The 21805-nt window shown below is 38.1% G+C and overlaps 2 protein-coding genes across 4 annotated transcripts; one reads left to right on the top strand and one right to left on the bottom strand.

Moving 5' to 3' along the window:
- Positions 1-1250: 1250 nt before the first annotated feature.
- Positions 1251-14599, top strand: LOC121237214 (protein DNA-DAMAGE INDUCIBLE 1). Of its 3 annotated transcripts, none has more exons than XM_041133847.1 (16): positions 1251-1533; positions 1663-1695; positions 2037-2164; positions 2619-2727; positions 3155-3271; positions 4133-4198; positions 4923-4985; positions 5067-5111; positions 5385-5446; positions 6187-6280; positions 6670-6762; positions 6873-6942; positions 7083-7153; positions 13816-13876; positions 13991-14016; positions 14272-14599. In XM_041133847.1, the coding sequence occupies exons 1-16, from the start codon at positions 1468-1470 to the stop codon at positions 14401-14403; spliced, it is 1236 nt and encodes a 411-aa protein (XP_040989781.1). In that variant the 5' UTR covers positions 1251-1467; the 3' UTR covers positions 14404-14599. The 3 variants fall into 3 exon arrangements, with proteins under 3 accessions (XP_040989781.1, XP_040989783.1, XP_040989782.1); XM_041133849.1 differs by lacking the exon at positions 14272-14599 and adding an exon at positions 14120-14255 and having other exon boundaries at positions 1252-1533; XM_041133848.1 differs by having other exon boundaries at positions 1254-1533; positions 14275-14599.
- A 328-nt stretch (positions 14600-14927) lies between these two features.
- On the bottom strand, positions 14928-18816 carry LOC121237213 (subtilisin-like protease SBT5.4). Its single transcript, XM_041133846.1, is given in 12 exon segments — positions 14928-15620; positions 15751-15964; positions 16081-16195; positions 16339-16513; positions 16516-16583; positions 16673-16770; positions 16890-17436; positions 17542-17650; positions 17817-17981; positions 18183-18280; positions 18380-18489; positions 18662-18816. Coding segments are annotated over 12 exon segments (2346 nt in total). The 5' UTR covers positions 18743-18816; the 3' UTR covers positions 14928-15054.
- Between the last annotated feature and the right edge of the window lie 2989 nt (positions 18817-21805).

The following is a 21805-nucleotide window of genomic DNA, read 5'->3' as shown; positions in this document are numbered from 1 at the left end:
AATATAATAATATAGAATTATGGAAATGTGCTTATCTTTCAACCTGATCTATACACGAATCGCCAAATACATTAAATTGCCATTACATAACATAAATTGCCTTAATTGCAAAACTGCACTGCTAAACCTAAAGCAGCAATATTATGTATGACACCCTACCATGTCATGATATCTATGACGTGCAACAACAACATCAGGAATTGTGCATTTGTCATAGGTCATGATTGTTTCTTTCGCTAAAATCAATCAATCCATCCATCCATCCATCAAAAGAATGTAAGAAAAAAACTAAGTACGGTGGCATCATGTACCATTTCCAATAGACCAGGAATCCCAGTTCCCTTTGCCATGATCTTGTAATCAGATAATTAACGAAAAACTTGGATCTAAATCCAAACAATAAACTAATTGAGAAAAAGATTAATCTATTTCTTATAAAAAGGTGAATTTTTTTCTTTAGATAAGAAAAAGGGCACGTGGATCGACTTTCAGGGGCAATCTAGATATATTTAAAAAAAAATGGATAGATGCTTACTTACTAGGGTTGGTTTTGTGTGTTTGGGGATTGCTGTTGATTTATTAGCTTGATTTAGATGAGATGAGATGAGTTGAGATTAGAATTAAAAGTTGAATAAAATATTATTAGAATATATATTTTAATACTATTTTTATTTTAAAATTTTAAAAAGTTAAATTATTTATTTTCTTTTATGTAAAAATCTAAAAAAATATAATAATAAGATAAGATAATCATAAAAATAAACGAGTTTATTCATGGTCATCACTCACAACTAGCCGATGGTTTGCCTAAATTACTCTTTAATGGTTTCAACATAACAATCTTTCACCAAATAAAAAAGAAATAAAAAGTAAAAAGTAAAAAAATTAGAGATTGCGACGGTTTTAAATGAATGAAGTACTCTGCAATATTTTAATTTAGAAAAATGCTTGTTGCAAGTGCTTGGTGTAAATGGCGTGTAAATGTGATTGACGTGGAGATACTTGATGAGAGAGAGACCGAGCTGATGAGAGAGAAAGATCGATCTTATGAGAGAGACCTAGCTGATGAGAGAGGAAAAATTTATTTTAAATATGATATGATATACACGATTACACGCTGATTATATTTATCGATTATATATAAAAGAACTGTTTAATTTATCACCAGACTGGAGAGAAGCAAAGCAATGTTATTTTCCTAACTGGACTCAACTGGTCGCTGACAGTAAACTCAATTCTTAATTCAACACAACGACTTCTTCAGAACTCTATCCGACTTCCCACTTCCACAATAACTATACAAAAACCTCGTGGGCTACGAAACCTCCAACCCTTTCCCTTTTCTTTTTTCTTTTTCTTTGTCCGGTCCCATATTTCCAAAGTACGGCGCTAATTCCTATAAAATACAGACGCACAGATTCACGGGGAGAAGTCAGATCCAATCCTATAACCAAGAGAGCGAACAAGATGAAGATCACTGTAATGACCGCAGACGAGCAGATCATTACCGTCGACGTCGATCCTCACGAAACCGTAACTCCAAAATCCTGTCTTTTTACACACGCATACATACCTGTACGCGTAATTATATGTATCTCCTTAACTGATACTCATTCATTAATTCCGGCCTTTTTTCTTCTTGAATTTGGTTTTTGGCTATAGGTTGAAAACGTGAAAGCGTTGCTTGAAGTGGAGGTAAGATCTATTTAATACGCTCTTTCTATGTTTTGGGTCTTGTGCTGTGTTTGATTGCTGATAAAATATTGGGGTGGAAGTTTGTGGCTTCGAGTTTTCGATCTTCCACTACTTTTTCAGTATCGCTTACTTAGCGTCAAGTTCAATATAATTGAAAAATACACGCGGATTGTGAAATAAGCAACCGCAATATGGATGTATATTTATTTATGTATGGTTGATCACCGGTTACTTGTTTTTCTAGAAAACCAAAGGGGGTTATTGGGGTGAGGGAAAGCTGCTTTTAGTTCTTGGTTTTATTTTCCAAAATGCTAATTTGATCTCAATTTGCATATGAGCAGATAAGTGTGCCACTTAAGCAACAACAGTTGCTGTATAATGGGAAGGAGATGAGGAATTTTGAGAAATTGAGTGCATTAGGTGTGAAAGATGACGATTTGGTGATGATGGTCTCCACTGCTGCATCTACGTATGTATATATTTTCATTCTTTATGCTACATTGCGTTACTCCCTTAGGCTTCGAATGTTTTGGCAACCCACACGACCAAGAGTAATAAAATATTTGTTTTGGTTTTTATTTTGATGAAGTTACAGGCAGCCAGAACTACAGTAGGATAGCTACAAAAGATGTTAGATTGATATTATTTGTATAGAAGTTCCACTTATCCTCTGTCAACGGTTTAATTCAAATGTAACATGAAATCTCCGTCTCATGAAGCACACTAATGTTTCATTTTGGCTTAATAGATGGCATCTTTTGTACATTATTTTAGGAAATCTTGTAAATTACTTCACTAGTATATTATTGTAAACTTTTCCCCTTTTTTTGCTATTGGGTCCTTGTATTCAAATAAATGTTATGTATTGAATCAGAGTCTAAAGCTTTATTCTATCCAACTCTTACAATTTAATGTTATTTCAGTCCGTCTACGAATAATTTGGGCTTCAATCCAGATGGATCTGCTGTGAACCCTGGTGCTTTCCAGCAGCATGTTCGAAGTGACTCAAACATTATGGCTCAGTTGTTTCAGGTAAAATGCTGATCTTTTTTCTCCAGATTATTCTTTGCTTTTTCAAATTGGGATTTGCTGCATGTAATATTTCTCAATTCTGACGATATTGCTGAATTTATGGATTTTTGTTCTTCTTTTATCCATTAAAGGGATAATTTCTTGTATACAGCTTGTGTACTAGGGTTGTGTGTCTGTGATCTTCAATGAAATGGATTTACTTATTAAAAAAAAAATTTATTTGAAGAGAAGAAATCTGCAATCAGATCATGTATGGGAGCTTAAGTCCCGGCTTGGTCCTTATTTTATTTGCACTTTAACTCATTGTGCATTTGTTTTCTTCAATGAGAAGGAACACTTATATTGCTGTTGATTTTCCCAATTAATTTCTGAGTTATGTTCTGAACTTATAATTTCTGACAATCTAAATTGTATATCAAACTTACAGAGTGATCCTGAATTAGCGCAAGTTGTTCTAGGGAATGATCTCAATAGATTGCAAGAACTTTTACGAGAGCGTCATCGCCAGAGATCTAAATTACGAATTCAACAAGAAGAAGAGCTTGTAAGTTGCTTATCGGGGGGCTCTAACTCATCTTCTTCTTTGTTGGCCTTTATTGTCTATGTCACATTGTTAATCATTATGGCATTTAGGTTCTTGGGATTTCTATATGTCTATGTACTTACTATTTTTTCTTTTTTTTTGATAATTAAAATATATTCATAAAATGCAATAGGCGAAGCCCAAGTACACAGGAAGTATACAAAAGAAACACTTAAATACATTCTAATACTAGAAAAACGAGGACAAAAACTCATTGACAGCCCCTCCATTGAGTACAATAGCTGAAAACCAACTAAACAAGGAACACATAAAAAGTTCCCAGAGTTCTTCTACATTGCGTTCCCTATTATTAAAACACCTCTCATTCCTTTACTATTTGTTAAATCATTATGGAATTTAAAACAAATCTATATATCTATGTACTTACTATATGCTAATAAGATGTGGTTAAATTATAATTATAGTTAAAGGGAGGGCATTATGAATACATTCTCGTAGAGGGAGTTTCAGGTGGAGTATTAGTCTTACGGGAAACAAGGGGTTGGGGAGGTGTGTTCTATTCCAATTCGGACTTGGTGTGTTTTGGGTAGTTTTTCACGTGCTTTTTGGGTTATTAGAAGCTCTCTAGTATGGGTTAGGTGTTTTCTTGAATACGTCCAGTGTACTTAGTTACTCCTATTGATATATGAATAATATTTTTACTTATCAAAAAATAAAATTTGTAAGTTCTAACAAGAGCAATTTAAGTTGTTGGCGATTAGTAGATGGAGAAGCTTATAGAAATCCTTGAAGTTTTTATTTTCAGTAGTTTTTTTATAGGTAAGAAACTGATATATATGTCCGTTTTATTTTGTGATATAGGCCCTTCTTTATGCAGATCCTTTTGATGTTGAAGCACAAAAGAAAATTGAAGCTGCCATTCTCCAGGTCAGTTTTATTATTTCAACATATGTGATAGTTTTTCTAGTGACAATGCATAAAATGCTTCCTCTCAACTGATTCGTTGGTGTGGTTGGTGGCGTGTGACTTTTGTTTGTACTCTTGCAATCTGCATCTTTTTCATACTATTGAGATGTTTAGGTCATTATGATTGTTGAAATTATAATAATTAAGTTTTCTATTGCACAACTACTCTAGGAGTAATTGCTGAAGAATTTTTATGCCTTTAGATTCTTTTGTTAATTTAAAATTTTACTATGTGTCTACAGACATCAGTTTTCTGCAAACAGTGTTAACATTGATTCAACATTCTAGAAGTCATGATTTGTAATTCAGTGCCATGTAGGATAAATTTGAGTAAATTTTAAGAAAAGGAATATGATATTCATGGTACCAACTAATATCTGTTTTTTAGAATAATGATATCTTTACAATTTTTACCATATTGATTCATAATGTTCTTATAAAAGCTTGTTTTTTAAGTGATTACATGAACTAATTATTGCTTGAAACTCTGTAATTTCGTTCATTCTTCATACTTTTGGAATATATCCTTTTATGTAATTATGTACATCTAATACACTCGCATATAATATTTTTGTGGACTGTATCCTTTTATGTAATTATGTATTCTCATATAATGTTTTGGCTTTCCACAAAACAGTGGATGCATAGTGCGGATATTTACCCCATTTTTTTAACTTCTTTTCAGAAAGGAATCGATGAAAACTGGCAAGCTGCCCTTGAACATAACCCTGAAGCTTTTGCGAGGGTGGTGCGTATTGTCTTGGACCTCCTGTTTCTCCTAATAATTTCCTTTTTAATTAATTTTAAATATTCTTGTTCAACTTTTCAGGTTATGTTGTATGTTGACATGGAGGTTAATGGTGTCCCATTGAAGGTAACTAGGGTGAAAAATATCTCAGGATGAACTTATTCAATTCATTGTTTGGGTTGCTTGGTCACTTTTCTTTACTTTTAAACATCTTACATTATTGGACTCCCCTACTTTCAGATGTGTTTCGATGAGATTTACGCCAGAATCTGATATGCAATGGAATTATATTGGAGTCATTTTGAATTATGCATTCCCCTTCAAATTCTCTTGTTAATCCCACCCTTCATTGACTGGGCAAAGCACTTTATCTGAAAACTTCTTTTCATTATGTTTCAGGCATTTGTTGACAGTGGAGCCCAATCAACAATAATATCGAAAAGCTGTGCCGAGCGCTGTGGGTATGTGCTTTTGTATATCCAATTGCTGTTATTTGCTTTACACTGGCAGTGATAATATCATCTTTTAGTATAAGAGTTAGTGGGCACGGTTAAAGTCATTGTCATCTTTCATTATACGAGTTAGGGGGCATGGTAAACAGGCTTTATATCTGATTCTCCGATTTTGATCTATCATTTTCTTATAGAATACCTGGTTTTGTTCTCATGTATACTTCCTGTGTACTTGGACTTGGCCTTCTCTTATGAATAAAACTTCTTGATTACCTTAAAAATAAAAAACCTGGTTCTGTAATGCTAGCTAATGGGGTAAATTGAAAACACATGAAATCAAACTTGCTCTGCTCCATATAAAATCTAATTCTTCTAAGTGTGATCTTTTGTTTCATAGAATATTTATATTTTCAAGCCTACTTATTAGCACCTATGAATCAATTGTAGAAAGGAATTCATTAGCATTTTTACCATCATTTTAACCTGGAAACTAGTTATATAACTGAATCCAAGTGTGAGATTTTCATTTCCCACGGTTTGCCCCAATGTCCATCTAATATGGTGAGATTGAATTCAAGCAGCATAGAATTTTTTGTATCGGTAAATAACAACTTTATTGATGGTAGAAAGTAGGCATAGCCAATCAGCATAGAATATGCTACTATCTGACACCTTGTAGAAGTAGAATTTATGCCACAAGAAGAGTTTGAAATTGAAAAGCCTGTTTTTGTGGCCATGGTGTTTTCCAGATTGTTGAGGCTTTTAGATCAACGTTATAAGGGCATTGCTCATGGAGTTGGTCAATCAGAGATATTGGGCCGTATACATGTTGCTCCAATCAAGGTAATGTATCTATTAGTCTTCTATTAATACTTTATGCTGCTTATTTTTGGTACTGTGCCAGAATATCTTTGTGCATTCTAGGTACTAGGGGTGCTTTGTCTCTCTCCCTTTCTCTTTCCGCTTGTGTGTTCATGTGCTGTGGTGCACATGTATGTTCATAGGTGTATACATATGCTTTTATGCATGCAGTTGCCTTGGGACTTTCCAGTCTCGTATTCTACTAGTAGAGAATTATCTTTTTTTTTTTTTTTTAATTGAGGATTCTAATTCAATCTCTTGACTATTAATTCAATCGCTAGGTTAGTTAAAGTTTTCTTTGACAAAACAATCTATTAATCATCCTCAATGCTGAGTCTAACTTTTTTCCCCTGTTCACTTTGTTCCTGTAGATTGGCAATATATTTTACCCTTGCTCATTCACGGTACTGGATGCTCCCAATATGGAGTTCCTCTTCGGGCTGGATATGCTCCGCAAGCACCAGGTAGCATCCTCAGTCTAATATCTTATGTACCTGCCCTCCATTTCCTTGGTTCCATTTTAAGAAGTTATCCGTGTTTATTATTCTTTTCTGACTCGGGCTAATGCCTGTAGTGCATTATAGACTTAAAGGAGAATCTTTTGAGAGTTGGAGGTGGAGAAGTTTCTGTACCATTTTTGCAAGGTTGGTCTTCTTAAATAGCACAACCAATTTCTGCGAATATGCTTGATTGCTTTTATTTACAACTCACAAAGACTCAACTATATTTTATGGTCAACCTCTCTGACAAAAATAAAATAAAATAAATCATACATTATTTTCAGAAAAAGATATCCCATCACGTTTTCTTGATGAAGAAAGGTACTCCAAACAAGCATCTAGCTCAGTAGCCCCGGTGAGTTTACTTTCAATCGCATGCTTTTCCTGAGAAAGTTACCATTGATGATGTACTTTTGATTGATGATTTGGATCATTGTACTGTAGGTAAAAATCTGGTTTTTTACACAGTAAAAATCTGGTTTTTTACACAGTAAACATTTTTTTTTTTTTATAAGTAATAAATTATTTCATTGATAAAGAAAGTAGGCATAGCCCAGGTACACTGGGTGTATACATGTGAATACACCTATTTAAGAACTAGAAACAGTTACAAGGAAATCATGGAAGCTGAGGCCATTCAAATCTAGAGCAATGGCCCACAAAAATAAAGTCTTCCAGAAAAAATTCCTAAACTCTTCCATGGAGCGCTCATGATCCTCAAAAAGCCTCTCGTTTCTTTCACAACAAATACACCAAAACATACAAATGGGAGTCATCTTCCACACAACCTTGATCTGTGGTGTTCCAGTGATCCCTCTCCAGCTTGCTAACAGTTCCACCACCCTACCCAGCATTACCCAAGCTATTCCCATTTTGCTGAAGAAATAACTCCAAATATCTCGAGTAAAATCACAATGTAAGAGTAGATGGTCCGTCGTTTCACCACTATTTCTGCACAAACAGCACCAGTGATGATAAGGTCACGACGTCTAAGATTATCTATGGTCATAATCTTCCCTAGAGCTGCTGTCCAAACAAAATGCTGCCTTGGTTGGTGCTTTACTCCTCCATATGGTCTTCCATGGAAAATTATGCCTTTGTTGCATAGTAATAGAGTCATAGAAGGAGCGTACCGAGAACTTCCCTTTCCTAGAGGGTCTCCATTCCAGCAAATCTTCAGTTGTGGCCGCAATAGGAGTGCTGTACAGCAAGTTCAGAAACTCCACCAAACTAGTCACTTCCCAATCATGAGCATCCCGAGTAAGGCTAATATTCCACTCTTGTGAACTTTGATTAATTATCCGCAAATCAGCCACCGTAGCTTCCTTCTCCCTTGCAATACTGAAAATTGTGGGATAAGCCTCCTTCAAGGCCGTGTCTCCCACCCACACATCCTTCCAAAAGCTGATCCTACTCCCATCCCCCAAACACAACCGAGTATTACTAGCAAAGGAGCACCAACCTTTCCGTATATACTTCCATAGCCCCACACCATAAGACCCCCTACCTTCTTTAGAAACCCAACCCCCTCGATCACGACCATACTTCAAGTCAATCACCCATTTCCATAAGGCTCTCCTCTCATTGTTATAACGCCACAACCATTTACCTAACAAGGCCTTATTAAAATCCCTCACATTCCTAACCCCCAAGCCACCATCTCTCAAAGGAGAACATACCTTGTCCCACCCAACCAAGTGGAATTTAAATTCATCTCCTATTCCACTCCATAAAAAGTCTCGTTGAATTTTCTCCATTCTAGTTGCAATGCTTACAGGAAGAGGAAATAAAGATAAGTAGTATGTGGGAAGGTTGGATAAAGTACTTTTGATAAGAGTGATACGCCCTCCTTTAGATAAATACAATCTTTTCCACCCGGCCAGCCTCCGCTCAAATTTTTCCAGCACCACCTCCCAAATTGTCTTAGCTTTGAAGGAAGCCCCCAACGGAAGTCCAAGGTACTTCATTGGCAATGAAGAAACCACACAACCCAATATGTCAGCCAACCCTCTGATATTGTTTACATCACCAACCGCAACCATCTTCGTCTTAGCAAGATTAATCTTCAACTCTGATTCCGCTTCGAAACAAAGTAGGATGGCCTTCAAAGATTGAATATACCCTACATTTGCCTCACAAAATTGCAAGGTGTCATCTGCAAACAAAAGGTGAGAAATAATGGTAAGAGCCGTGGATATCTCCTACTGAGAATCCAGAGAAAAAACCTCCCTCTACTGTAGCCGACACCATTCTACTTAGCGCCTCCATAACTAGAACAAACAAGAGGGGTGACAATAGATTACCTTGACGTAGTCCTCGCGAACTATTGAAGAACCCCACGGGGTCCCCATTTACCAATACTGAGAAGCGAGCCGTAGACACACAATACCTCATCCATTTCCTCCATCTTTCCCCAAAACCACATCTCCCCAACATATAAATCAGGAAATCCCAATTAACATGATCATAGGCCTTTTCCATATCTAATTTGCATATAATATCTGGAACTCCCGACTTGATCCTGCTGTCCAAACATTCATTAGCTATAAGGACCGAGTCCAAAATTTGTCTCCCTTTCACAAAGGCATTTTGTGACTTAGAAATGATCTTCGTCATGATTGAACTCATCCTAATAGCAAGGACTTTTGAAAGTATCTTATAGACACTACCCACAAGACTAATCGGCCTATAATCTTGTACCTCTATTGCACCAGCCTTTTTAGGAACTAGAGCAATAAAAGTAGCATTTAAGCTTTTCTCAAATTTGCCATAAGTGAAGAATTCCTGAAAAACCAACATTACATCCTCCCTCACCACTTCCCAACAAGATTGGAAAAAAGCCATAGTGAAACCATCCGGACCTGGAGTTTTATCTTTATTCATTTTTCTGATTACTTGTTGTACCACTTCCTCTTCAAAAGGTCTTTCCAACCAGGCCGAACTATTTTGATCAATGGCTTCAAAGGCTAAAACATCTACAGTAGGCCTTCAGGTCTGAGATTCCGACAACAGATGTTCGAAATGGCCAGCCACATACTCCTTTATCACAACCTGATCTGAGGATGCACCACCATCTATGTTCAGGGACTCAATGGAATTGAACCTCCTATGTGCATTAGCAACTTGGTGAAAAAATTGTGCATTTATCCCCCTCCCGAAGCCACAATGCCCTTGACTTTTGCCTCCACGAGATCTCCTCCATTAGAGTCAGATGTTCAAGTTCAGAAACTACTTGATCTTTTCGGTTGTTCACATCTTCTACACCCTCCAAGCTTTGTAATTCTTGAAATAAGCTCTTCTTCTGTATAGTTACATCACCAAATACCTATTCATTCCATGTCTTCAAATCCTTCTTCAAAGCTTTCAACTTCCCAACCAATACATTGCTTGGATTACCCTCAAAGCAGTATGAATTCCACCATTGTCTAATCAAATCCACAAACCCCTCCGTTTTTAACCACATATTCTCAAACTTGAACGGCCTTCTACCCCCTTGAATGCCACCACAATCTAACAAGACAGGGAAATGATCTGAACATATCCTTGGGAGTCTTTTCTGGCTTAAGTCTGGATATTGTAGCTCCCACAAGGGAGAAATGAGGAATCTATCTAATCTTGACCAAGCTTGATAATTCGACCAAGTATAATCACCTCCCATAAGAGGTATATCCATCAAATCTAACTCAAAAATGAAGTCCGAGAAGTCCACCATAGCTTGATTTTGTCTTCCCCCCCTGATCTTTCGTTGGGAAATCTTGTTACATTAAAATCCCCACCAATACACCAAGGAGCCTCCCACCAAGAGCATAAGCCAGCTAGCTCATCCCAAAGCAACCTCCTCGCACTATTTAAGTTAGGGCCATATACCCCAGCAAAAGCCCATACGAAGCCATCCTCAATATTTTTATAAAAACACCCCACCGAATATTCTCCCACAAACACATCAATGCTCTCCACCACCCTCTTATCCCACATCACCAACACTCCACCCGAGGCCCTTTCGAAGGTAAGTATGCCCAATCTACAAATTGACAACTCCAAATACTCCGAATAATTCTTCTATTGATAAGCTTCAACTTTGTTTCCTGCAAGCAAATGATGTCCAACTTCCATTGCCTTAATAAGGCTCTTATTCGAAGGCGTTTATTAATCTCATTCAGTCCCCTAACATTCCAACTCAGAATTTTTGGCTTCATTTATCAACTATTCCAGCCCTCCCCTTGTTTCTACCACGACTTGCACTTCCCTCATTTCCATCGTAATTAATGGACCACTTCAACCTCTTCAACTCCCTCTCCCTTTTTGACCCTGCACCTTGATGTCCTGCCTCCATGGCTATAATCAATGCCTTGAACTGCTCTTCATAGCCCTCACACGAAATTCCCATACAACTTTGCAATTTCAACACCCAGTCAGAGGACACACTAGGAGGGATCATACTTATAGGGGTAGGATCCTCTCCTGCTGACTCCTCCCCCTCTTTTGAGTTTACACAAGGATCATAAAGCATCAACTACTGCCCTTCATCTAACTCCCCCTTATCCGACGTACCCCCACACACCATAGTCTCACCGTGAGTCATATCTGCCCCCCCACACTCCAGAGCAGCAGAATGACCTTCTCGGACTCCCTCGAGAGGCTCACCATGAGCCATATTTGCCCCCACCACCTTAGTTGTACCTGACCCAAGGGAATCGACCGGTCAAGGTTTGTGACAAGGCTCGCCGGAATAGTCTGAGACAACCCACCCGACGACGGCCCTCCCTGAGCACCTCCTGAGCCTTCCACTTCAACAATACACAGTTCCTCTGCAACAATTTCCCCCACCTCCACTTCTGGCGGCCTTAAGACCACCGACAGACCACCACCCGAGTCGCCTGAAGTGGTCGGCCCTTTCTGTGTCAGACTCGACTCATCACTCGGGCCCGGAGTAGGAGTATCGGGTACCACTAGTTCACCTGATACACTGCCCGAAATCGGGCCTCTCTGCTTCCAGACCTTACGTGGGCCTCTACTTGGGCCCGGCCCATGAGCAACCTTCTTCCCCTTCCAGTCTTCTTCATGGCCCACGAAATTCTTCTTTCCAAACTGATCCCAACAAAAGACTTCTTCCCGTATGCTAGCTTCTTCCCCTGCTGGAACAAATTTCCTCTTATCATCACTTGGACCACAGCCCACTCCCAGTCCCAAGCCCATTCGTCTTTTCTCCTTTGCACACTGTAACAATCCATTGATATTCCGTTGCAACAAATCTATCTGACATTTCATCTCCTGTAGTGCACGCAACTCCTTTTCCTCAAACAAACCGACAACCACTCTATCACCTTTCTCTCGAGCCTGCACTCCCTCATAAGTGGCGACCCTCCTTTGCAGGCCTGCTCCACCTCTTGAGCATGTCAAGGTGTCAGAACTATGGCCTCCCCTTGTACTGCCTTTGTGTAGCAGTGCCTCTCGGTATGACCGAAATGGTGGTTGTTGTGGTGGCTGGGGCACAGGACCACCTGTCCATGCAACCTCCCTCATAGTCTCCCCCAGCTTCCTCCACCCCTTCCCTCCCTATCTTCTGGTATGAATAAGAAGTTTCGATACCCACCACTGCCATATTCCATCACTGCCATGAAGGAACCTCTTGAGTTGTGATGCCTCTGTGCAACATAGCCCCTATCTCCTTCCCTATGTGCAGAATAAAAGTCCTTCCTCACAGTCTTCAAGCAATCCTCCAACGCTTTGATGAACCACCATGCCGTGCCTAACCCCAGTCTAATCTCTTTCACCACCTTCCATCCTTTCTCAATCAAATAAACAAACCTCCCATCCCTTAATACCTCAAAAACTTTAGATTCAATGAGAATCTGCTTCACAGTACCCATAACTCACTACAATCAATCACTAACTACCACTACATACACCAGAAAATCACCAGAAGAAAAAACTAGGATTTTCCTTCATTAGAGTTTTTGGATGTACGGAGAGAAAAAGAGCCATTCATCCGTATCCCTTTTTAAAGCCGTGACAATTACACAGTAAACATTGAATGCACATTCAATTTTGATTAGGGGGAATGGTAATATGGGGCTATGCATTACGCAAAACTTTTTAAACGCAGCTGGAATTTTTATTAGCTCACTAAAGTGTGGACTTTACAGTTCAATTTGTGCAAAGAGGAAAAATGCATTCACATTCAATTTGTGCAAGTGGTAATATAGATTCAAGAAAAGTGAAATTGGCTGAATCTTTGTCGCCTTTCGGCGGCAATTTATTGGCTCAGTAAAGTGTGAACTTTACACAGATTCCCCCAAGGCGTTTAAATTGAAAGTAGTTGGTCTTGTCGATACAAGCCCACACCAAGATAGGAGTTAATTTTGGGTTTAAAATCTTTAGAATGACAGATCTTCGCAAATTAAGGAAGGCACTTGACCTTGGACATGTATTTCCTGAATCAGAGGAGAAGTCCTTGGGCAATTTGAAAGTCATGTTCACCTTAACAAGTTCCTTAATTTTGGGCTAGGATATTTATTGGAAAAAAAAAAAAAAAAACAATGGGGCAAATGATGTTTCAGAAAAATAAAATAAATATCATTATTGTCATTTCAAGCACAGCTACTGGAAATTATGCTTTAATTTTTCTTGTTTTCGTGGAAGATGGCTCCTTTATGTATTCTTTGCTGCATTTGGTGTGAAAGAAACGATAGACATTTTGAGGATCATGAACGCTCCTTGGAAGAGTTTAGGAGTTTTTTTTTGGAAGACTTTATTTATGTGGGCCATTGCTCTAGATTTGAATGGTCTCAGCTTCCATGACTTCCTTGTAACTGTTTCTAGTTCCTAAATAGGTGTATTCACATGTATACTTCCAGTGTACTTGGGCTATGCCTACTTTCTGATCCATAAAATATCTTATTACTTGTAAAAAAAAAAAAAATTCTCGTTTTCTAATGTACATTTGGTGATGTATAGTAGCAATGAGTAAAATACCATTTTGGTCTCTAACTATTGTTTTCATCTACTGCTCTTCAGGGGACATCAGGAACAACAGTTAGGAGCAATAATGTTGTCCCGGTAGGAGGTCAATCTTCTGGTTAGTCACGGTGTATAATAAAATATTTGCTATAGGATACTAAATTATGCATTTCTTGTTTGACCATGCAATAATTTTATTCATAGTCTTTTGTTGGTCATCTTTTGCGTACAGGCGGGTCTCGTGATGATGTGGCCCAGGTAAACTTGCTATCAAGAATTTTTCCAACCATACTGCATGCGGAATTAATTTGTGTTGGTTGTTATATGTTATTGCATGGTTAATCGCTGCAACTATCTATAGGAGAACATTAGCAGCAGCAGGGTTTGCAAATCCTATTGAATTTTGATTGTTGACCTCGATATGGTCTTGCTAACCAAGGGCTTACATTGATTGATGAACTTAATTTAGTAATTAATTTGGTGATAAATATGATATGATTTATATGGGTGCTGCAGGGACCTGTTTTTGAAGACAAAGTGGCAAAGCTTGTTGAGCTTGGGTTTGGAAGAGATGCAGTCATACAAGCCCTTAAATTGTTTGATGGTAATGAAGAGCAGGCAGCAGGCTTTCTTTTTGGTGGCTGACGACAACCTTCATTCATTTTTAGACTTCAATTTTTTTTTTTTTTTGGGGTCTTGCGGGTGATATTTGGTTTCAATAATTCAATTTCTGATTACAAATTCAAAAGATTCTGAACCGATAATCTTCTTCTAAGCTATTTAAACCCATTGACGAGTGGTACAATTCAAAAGGAGAAGTAGACTAATTTGTGCTACTCTATACGTGGTGTGCTTCTCACTGGCTTTTTTTGTTTTTTTTTTTCTTCTTCTTCTCTCTCTCTCTCTCTCTCTCTCTCTCTTTTTAATTTTAATTTTATTTCAATTCACTTCTTCTTGCTACAAGTACTTTTTTAATTTTGGATCTACCTATATATGATTACAGAAATGAGTTGTTGTTTTTTTTTTTATTATTATTCCCCGAGGTTTTATCTTTTTTGCTTTTCTAGAAGAAACAGGGGAAGAGAAGAATCCACTAAAAGTCGTATACTCGAATACCCAAAAAAATAACAAATAAAAATAATCATAATCATAACTTATGAATGAATACAAAGACGCCTATTTCATTTGTTATTCAGAAACAATGCATGCATATTGCATGCATAGCTAAGTACTTATAAATAATTTAATTTTGATGAAGAGGTAGCAAATAATTTAATAAATTAAATTCATGACGGCCTAGCTAATCTTTATTTGATCGCCAGTGGAGCTGACTGCAATAGGACTCCTGACGACGTGTTTGCCATCTGACCACACCAACTGTCCAAATACAAAATCTTCAATCTTAGATGAGGTCTTGAGTTTGAAAGTAGCCTTGAAGCTCTTCTTTTCACCGATTGATTTAAAATCCAGTGAAGTAGGTTCAACTGACACCATAACCCCTGCCGGTTCCTTCACACTAACCTTGTACGCACCACCGTTCGCAGAACCAACATTGGTTACTGTTCTCGTAACAGTCACGGGGTTTGCAATGAGATTAGGAACAGTGATCGAAGGGTAATTGAAATTTTCCAGGCGGAAAGACTTGGGACATTCATATGGCTTATCCGAAAATAATCGCATCAAGGTCTTGTTATAGCCCCGAGCACATAAAAAGTTGAAGTAGTCATCCACAGTGAGATCATAAACCAGTCCCGGGTCCATTGCACGGTTTGGTTGCACATGTCCTGCACCATAATCCAGTGGCGTGGCTTTCAGATTGGACGAGTCCCGAATTGGCTGCATGTTGTTATCACGGGTTTTTGCTGCAGCATGCATGCAAGCAAAATTAACAAGTCATTATCAATATTATAATAAATTAATTGATATTTTCATGCATGAAACTACGTGCATGAGAGATCATGATCAGATATTAATGGAGTAAGATGTTTCCACCGGTGGTCATGATTGCCGATTTGATAGCTGCTGGACTCCAGCTAGGATGGACCGATTTAATGAGGCCAACAATGCCAGAAACATGAGGGCAGGACATGGAAGTGCCAGAGACCGAATTGAAAGGAACACGGCGTTTATCAAATTCTATATCGGTTGGGCTTACTGCTTCGCTGTAGGCAGCCATTACACTCACCCCAGGTGCAGTTATATCAGGCTGAAATTTTAGTACCAAAAAGAAAAATATATAATATGTATAGTAAAAATCACAAAAAGTAAAAGAAAATCTATCGACCGAGATGATTGACTGTTATGCTTAAATATTAGCCAGACCTTGAGGATTGCTGGTTCAACGAGATTGGGTCCCACTGATGAGAATGAAGCCATTATTGGAGCTGGCTTTGTGTCTAGTTGTGTCATTACAGGAGTTATGGAAGCTACTGGGTTCCTACATATATGATACACATGATCGATCCATACATAAAATTAATTGTCGACTGGTATATATTGTCGATGGAGTTTCAAAAAGATGATGATGAGTTGTAAAAATGGCGAAAGACAGGGAAGGACAAAGTCGTATATAGCGCGTACTTGGTACTGCGAATGTAAGCCAAGACATGTTGGCCGTCAGTGTAACTAATATGTGAAGCAGGGAGCAAATGAGCATCTGCTAGAATTCCATTCCCATCGCTCACATTATTAGCCAATATCATACCCACAGCACCTGCTAAATAAGCCTGATACCCCTTGTCAACTCTTGCATTCACCCTCGAATACACACCAAAATCTTGCCTTTCACCTTCGTGGGATCAAGAGCTCCAGCCTGACACAGTAGACTGCATGCATGCAAGGGAATTTTAATCAAAATAATTCCTAGTTTAGTGATATAAGGAAGACAGGAGCATTAAATATTATTTGTGCTTACGCATCATCAGCGGATGCATTAGCAGCTTTAGCATCTGCAGCACTGGTCAATGGAAATAATTTATCAGACGGCAGGGCTGTAACAGAAAGGCTTGATCCCTAGAAATTAATTAAACGACCATTTGGATCAAATATGTCAGTAAAATTGCAGTTTCTCTTATGAATATATATGAAAGGCTAGCTAGCTAGCCGATATTTTGACGGAAAAAAAAAAATACCTTGATATGCATCTTGTTGCCAAGAGAAACATAACTAGTGAAATCTCGGTCCATGGTACTAGCTCCAACCGTGAGCATCCATGGCGCGATATTTGTAACAGTCCCAGGACCAGGCCCATCGTTGCCAGCGGAGGTAACCACAGTGATGCCATTTTTAATAGCATGGAAGGAGGCTAATGCTATCCCATCTCCAAAAAATTCCTGAGGGCCGCTACCCAGAGATAATGACATCACATCAACGCCATCGGCTATTGCAGCATCAATGGCAGCCATGATATCCGCGTCAAAACACTCACCGCCATCGACCGGTGGCCAGCAGACCTTGTAGGCAGCCACACGGGCCTTGGGCGATCCACCCTTGGCGGTGCCATTACCATATCCTAAGACATTAGCTCCCGGTACAAAGCTACCGCCTGCCGTAGATAAGGTATGGGTTCCATGTCCGCTGTGGTCTCGAGCTGTGAAGGTGGAGGCGTTCAGTTGAATATTGCGATTGGCTGCATATGCAGCATAACCTTTGTTGAAGTACCTTACGCCGATCAGCTTCCTGCATGCATGCATACATACATACATATATACATAGCTGTTCATTAATGTTTGGTTGGAGACACTAAAACAAAAGGCAAAAAACAAAAAAATTATATAAAATGACCTGTTGCAACGAACTCCATCATTGTTTTCACTTTGACAGACGCCGCGCCACTTCGACGGGATGGGACCCATCCCTTCATCGTTGAAGCTTTCCGATTCCGGCCAAACACCTACGTGTGTGTATATATATATATCACATGAACCCCGGCCATTAATAAGAATACATACACACAAAAAGAAAAAGTCCCCCAAGATTGTGTGCAAATTGACAAATAACAACAGCTAGGATTTTATATATAATCTTATTGATCTAGTCGAGAAGAATATATAACTCACCGGTGTCGAAGTTTCCAATTATTGTATTTTCCCCGAACTTGGCAATGTTCCATGCTGAATCGGCTGGAATTGCTCCATTTCTCTCAAGTCCCATAAAATCCCATGACCTTGTTGTGTGCAGTTTTCTTCCTTGGTTTAATAAAACTGATACTACATTTGGATCCTCTGCAATTGACAAAAACAAATCCGTTCTCACATATTGTGTTTAACTGTCTTAAATTCATTTATACTGCAGCAGAGACGCGACCACAAAAAAAAAAAAAAAAAAAAAAAAAAACAGAGCAAATTTGTGTCATCAATCCTCTTTCTTTCTTTTTTAAAAAAATTAAAAATATACACAGCAACGTATAAAACTGTATTGCTCACTTGCAATCTCTGCTGCTTCTTCCTCCTCGAGGTTTGCTGCAAATCCATTAATATATCTTTGGTACGAGTAAAACATTGCATCCTGAGCCTTCTGAGGGCTGTGCAACAAATTTACAAGCATCAAAACTGACATTCCTCTTCAATATGAAGAAAAAAACAGACTATTATTCACAACATGCTATCACATGATTTTATACCTTCCTAATAGTGATCCAAGAAGCTCGTAATGAGAATTCGTTATAGCTTTAACGTCAGCAAACGAAGACTCCAGGACAGTTGAATGTCCTCCCATGTACACTATATAAGACTGCATCGAAAGCATAAAAAAAGTAGGGTCATTGATGGAAGACTTAAGAACACAGATTCAATGGAACATACAGATGAATCACCCACATGTGCGCAGACATTCAAAACTTACTTACTCATAAAGCAAAAGCTTTAGAACCATCATATGAATCAAAAAATCAAAATGTAGTTACCTTTTTAACGGCAAGGGCAGGCGTTTGAAACATACAGAAAAGAACAAATGGAAGAAGTAAAGGGCGAATTAAAACACCCATTTTTATTTTTTATTTTTTTCCCCTTCGAATATAACTTAAGAATAGAGGTTAATACAGTTTCTTCTTTCCCCTGTGTTTTAAAGTAAAAAACTGCTCTTCTTTTTATAACCGGAAACCGCAGGATTTTTAATTTTTGTTTTTGCACTTGAAGGGAAAAAATTTGTGGTGTATGGTGATTTTGAGAGAATAACTTCCCATTAAAATCGTTCAAAATGATAGCGGAAATAGTCATTAGGTTGGAAACGATCCATTTGTAAGTTGATGGCAGAGTCAATGTCCTCGACAGGTGGGAGGGGGGGAATGGAGAAAAGAGTCTTTCCATATCATGTGTTGATAATGTAGACCCGGTAAACATAATCGCGATGACTCACTTGGGTCTTTACTAAATGTGGATTTAAAAATAATAGTTTCGATCTGGTGCATGGAAGGCTTAATTTTTTTTTTTTTTTTCTGTGGACTCAATTTTGTTAATTTATATTAACGAGATTACAGATTTCTTATCATCATCAGAAAGAAGAAGAAATATAACGCTTGAGATCCTCCTTCTATCTTTGGATCTCATATTTTGTATTTTCACCTTGAGAAGTGATTGGTCCAATCTAAAGAATTGATGTAATGCCCCATAACTGGATGGGTCTGAAAATTACTACATGTCACTTATAAACATGTCTTCCAACATATCTAAAATCTCCAAAGATCTAATAAGCAATAATCAATTTCATATTTTCTAAGTAAACACATTATAAACTTCACAAAGTCATTACTGCAATAATAATAAACCAAGAGGTCCACAATCTCCCAGTAGTCATAACATACCAAATTGATAAATCCATAAGTCCTACTAAACCAAAAACATAATTAAATCTAAACGATATCAAATTTAAAAGACATCAGAAATCCTTCTTTTAACAGTACTACCCTAGGGTACTCGACATCCTCTCCTCAGCTTAGTCATGCTCACAATTCCTAATCATGGTCCTCAGTTGGACTCTCCACATCATTTGAAAATATTATGAAGATAAGTGGGTGAGTTATCAACAACTCAATAAGCAGAGAACATATACTAACATATAAATATAAACATTTACAAAGTATAGTATGCAAAACAAAATGTTTTTTAGAGTTATCATGCAGCACAAAACATGTTTTTGAACGTAACAGAGCGATGATTTTAAGTAACATAAAACCCAGAGTACTTTGGCATAACATAACCTGAGCATCATCATCACATCAAAACAGAGCATCTCACAGAGTAGAGGCCATGTCTCCCGTGGTAGGATTGTACTAACCCTGGTGGCCAAACCAAGCAGAGACAGAGGTGAAATCTTTCCCTTATTACTCTCGGAACCCTGAGTGTGCACACATGAAAGACCACATAAAAATCATTTTTTTTTCTAAAGTGGGTGCACTCAGAGACAGAGAAGTTGGTACCAACCCAAACAAAGCAGAGCATAGCATAACAGAGCAGAGACAGAGTCAGATACAAAATCAGTATACCATGCCAAAGGTTTTCAGATGCCATATCAAAACAAAACAAAGTACCAAAACATATTCAAATCATACTCACATATTGAAAACAAAAGCCAGAGAATCTTTGTAAATCAATGCATAATATTTGAGATTTTCAATATCGCTCTTTTTCAGATTTCAGAAACAACATGACAAAATATAGCTCATGTCTACACAATGCATGCCAGAAATATTTTCTCTTCTTCATACAAATTTCATGAGTAATGCAAATACCTAGGACTGTTCATTCGGGCCGGGAAAAAACCCGGCCAGGTCCGGAACCTGGAAAACCGGGTTCCGGTTCCGGGTTTCGGCCCGGACCAAACACGGGCCGAAACCCGGGTTTGAAAACCCGGACCAACCCAGTCCGGGTACGGGTTTAACCCGGTACCCGGATTTTTATTTATTTTTAATAAAAACCGGTATCAAAACGACACCATTTTGATATCGGTTATATACTTCTTCCCCGCCCCTGTCTCTCTCGCTCGCTCTCTCTTGCTGTCTCGTTACGCTGAGAAGTGCGAAAACACAGAAACCCTAAGCCCCTGCCTCTATCACCGTGACTACGTGAGCCGTGACCCCATAACCGTTCGCCGCTCGTCCTCGCCCCATCTCGATCGCTGCATCTCGTACTCTCTCTCTCTCTCTCTCTCTCCCCTCCCTGTAACTATGATTCTGGACCTCCATTGGATGGGATAATCACTTAGTTGAGTAGAGTACTAGACCTCCATTGGATTTCTGGGTTTGGTTTTAATTGTTAGGGGAATACCCAACTTGATTTTATTTGTTGGGTTTGCTTGTTCTAACTAGCTTGATGTGTTTTAGGGGAATACGGCTATGGTCCACGGCTAATTAATATTGGTCTTCTTTTTAACTGAATTTAATTCAAATTTCTACTATAGGAAATTAATTAAGTGAATGCATATATATATATATATATATATATATAGTACGTAGGTACTAATTAACTCAGTGGAAACTTTGCACAGAATTCATATACTTTGAGTAGCTTTTTAAAAATAAAAAAGTAAAAAATAAAAATTCCAATAATAGAGAAATTGACAGTGTCACGCCTAAATAGTGTGTGGCCCAGAGGATTGTGAAGATTGGCTTTCCCTTTATGCTTTTGTATGGACACTTCAACCTGGATATTGATTTTTGTATAGACACTTCTATTATAAATTTTTTCTCTATGATCAACATGTTGCCCGAGTTACAACACTAGAAGATTCTTTGATGCATTCTATTGGGAATGATGTTGTTGTCAGAAAACTTTGGTCCTATAGTTTCAGCTTTCTATATTGATCTGACTCGTATTCAATAAACCTGTTTATCTCTTTGTTTTTGTCCCTTTTTGCCCTGCTATCCAGTCAACTTGGAAAGATTCATTGTTTTTTTTAACTGAAATGGCTCTGTTTGTATTCTCGATCTGAGACTTGGTTGCATTTTAAAGATTATAATATTAAGAGGTCGGTCTAATTGATCATTGAGTTCAAGTATATATAGTCATGCACTGAAGTTCAATTACTCATGAAAGTTCAGTTTGAATATTGT

Source organism: Juglans microcarpa x Juglans regia, chromosome 6S (genome assembly GCF_004785595.1).
Source record: "Juglans microcarpa x Juglans regia isolate MS1-56 chromosome 6S, Jm3101_v1.0, whole genome shotgun sequence".
Classification (NCBI taxonomy): Eukaryota; Viridiplantae; Streptophyta; class Magnoliopsida; order Fagales; family Juglandaceae; genus Juglans; species Juglans microcarpa x Juglans regia.
Note: the sequence above shows the minus strand (reverse complement) of the source record. Positions and strands in the feature narration are given on the sequence as shown.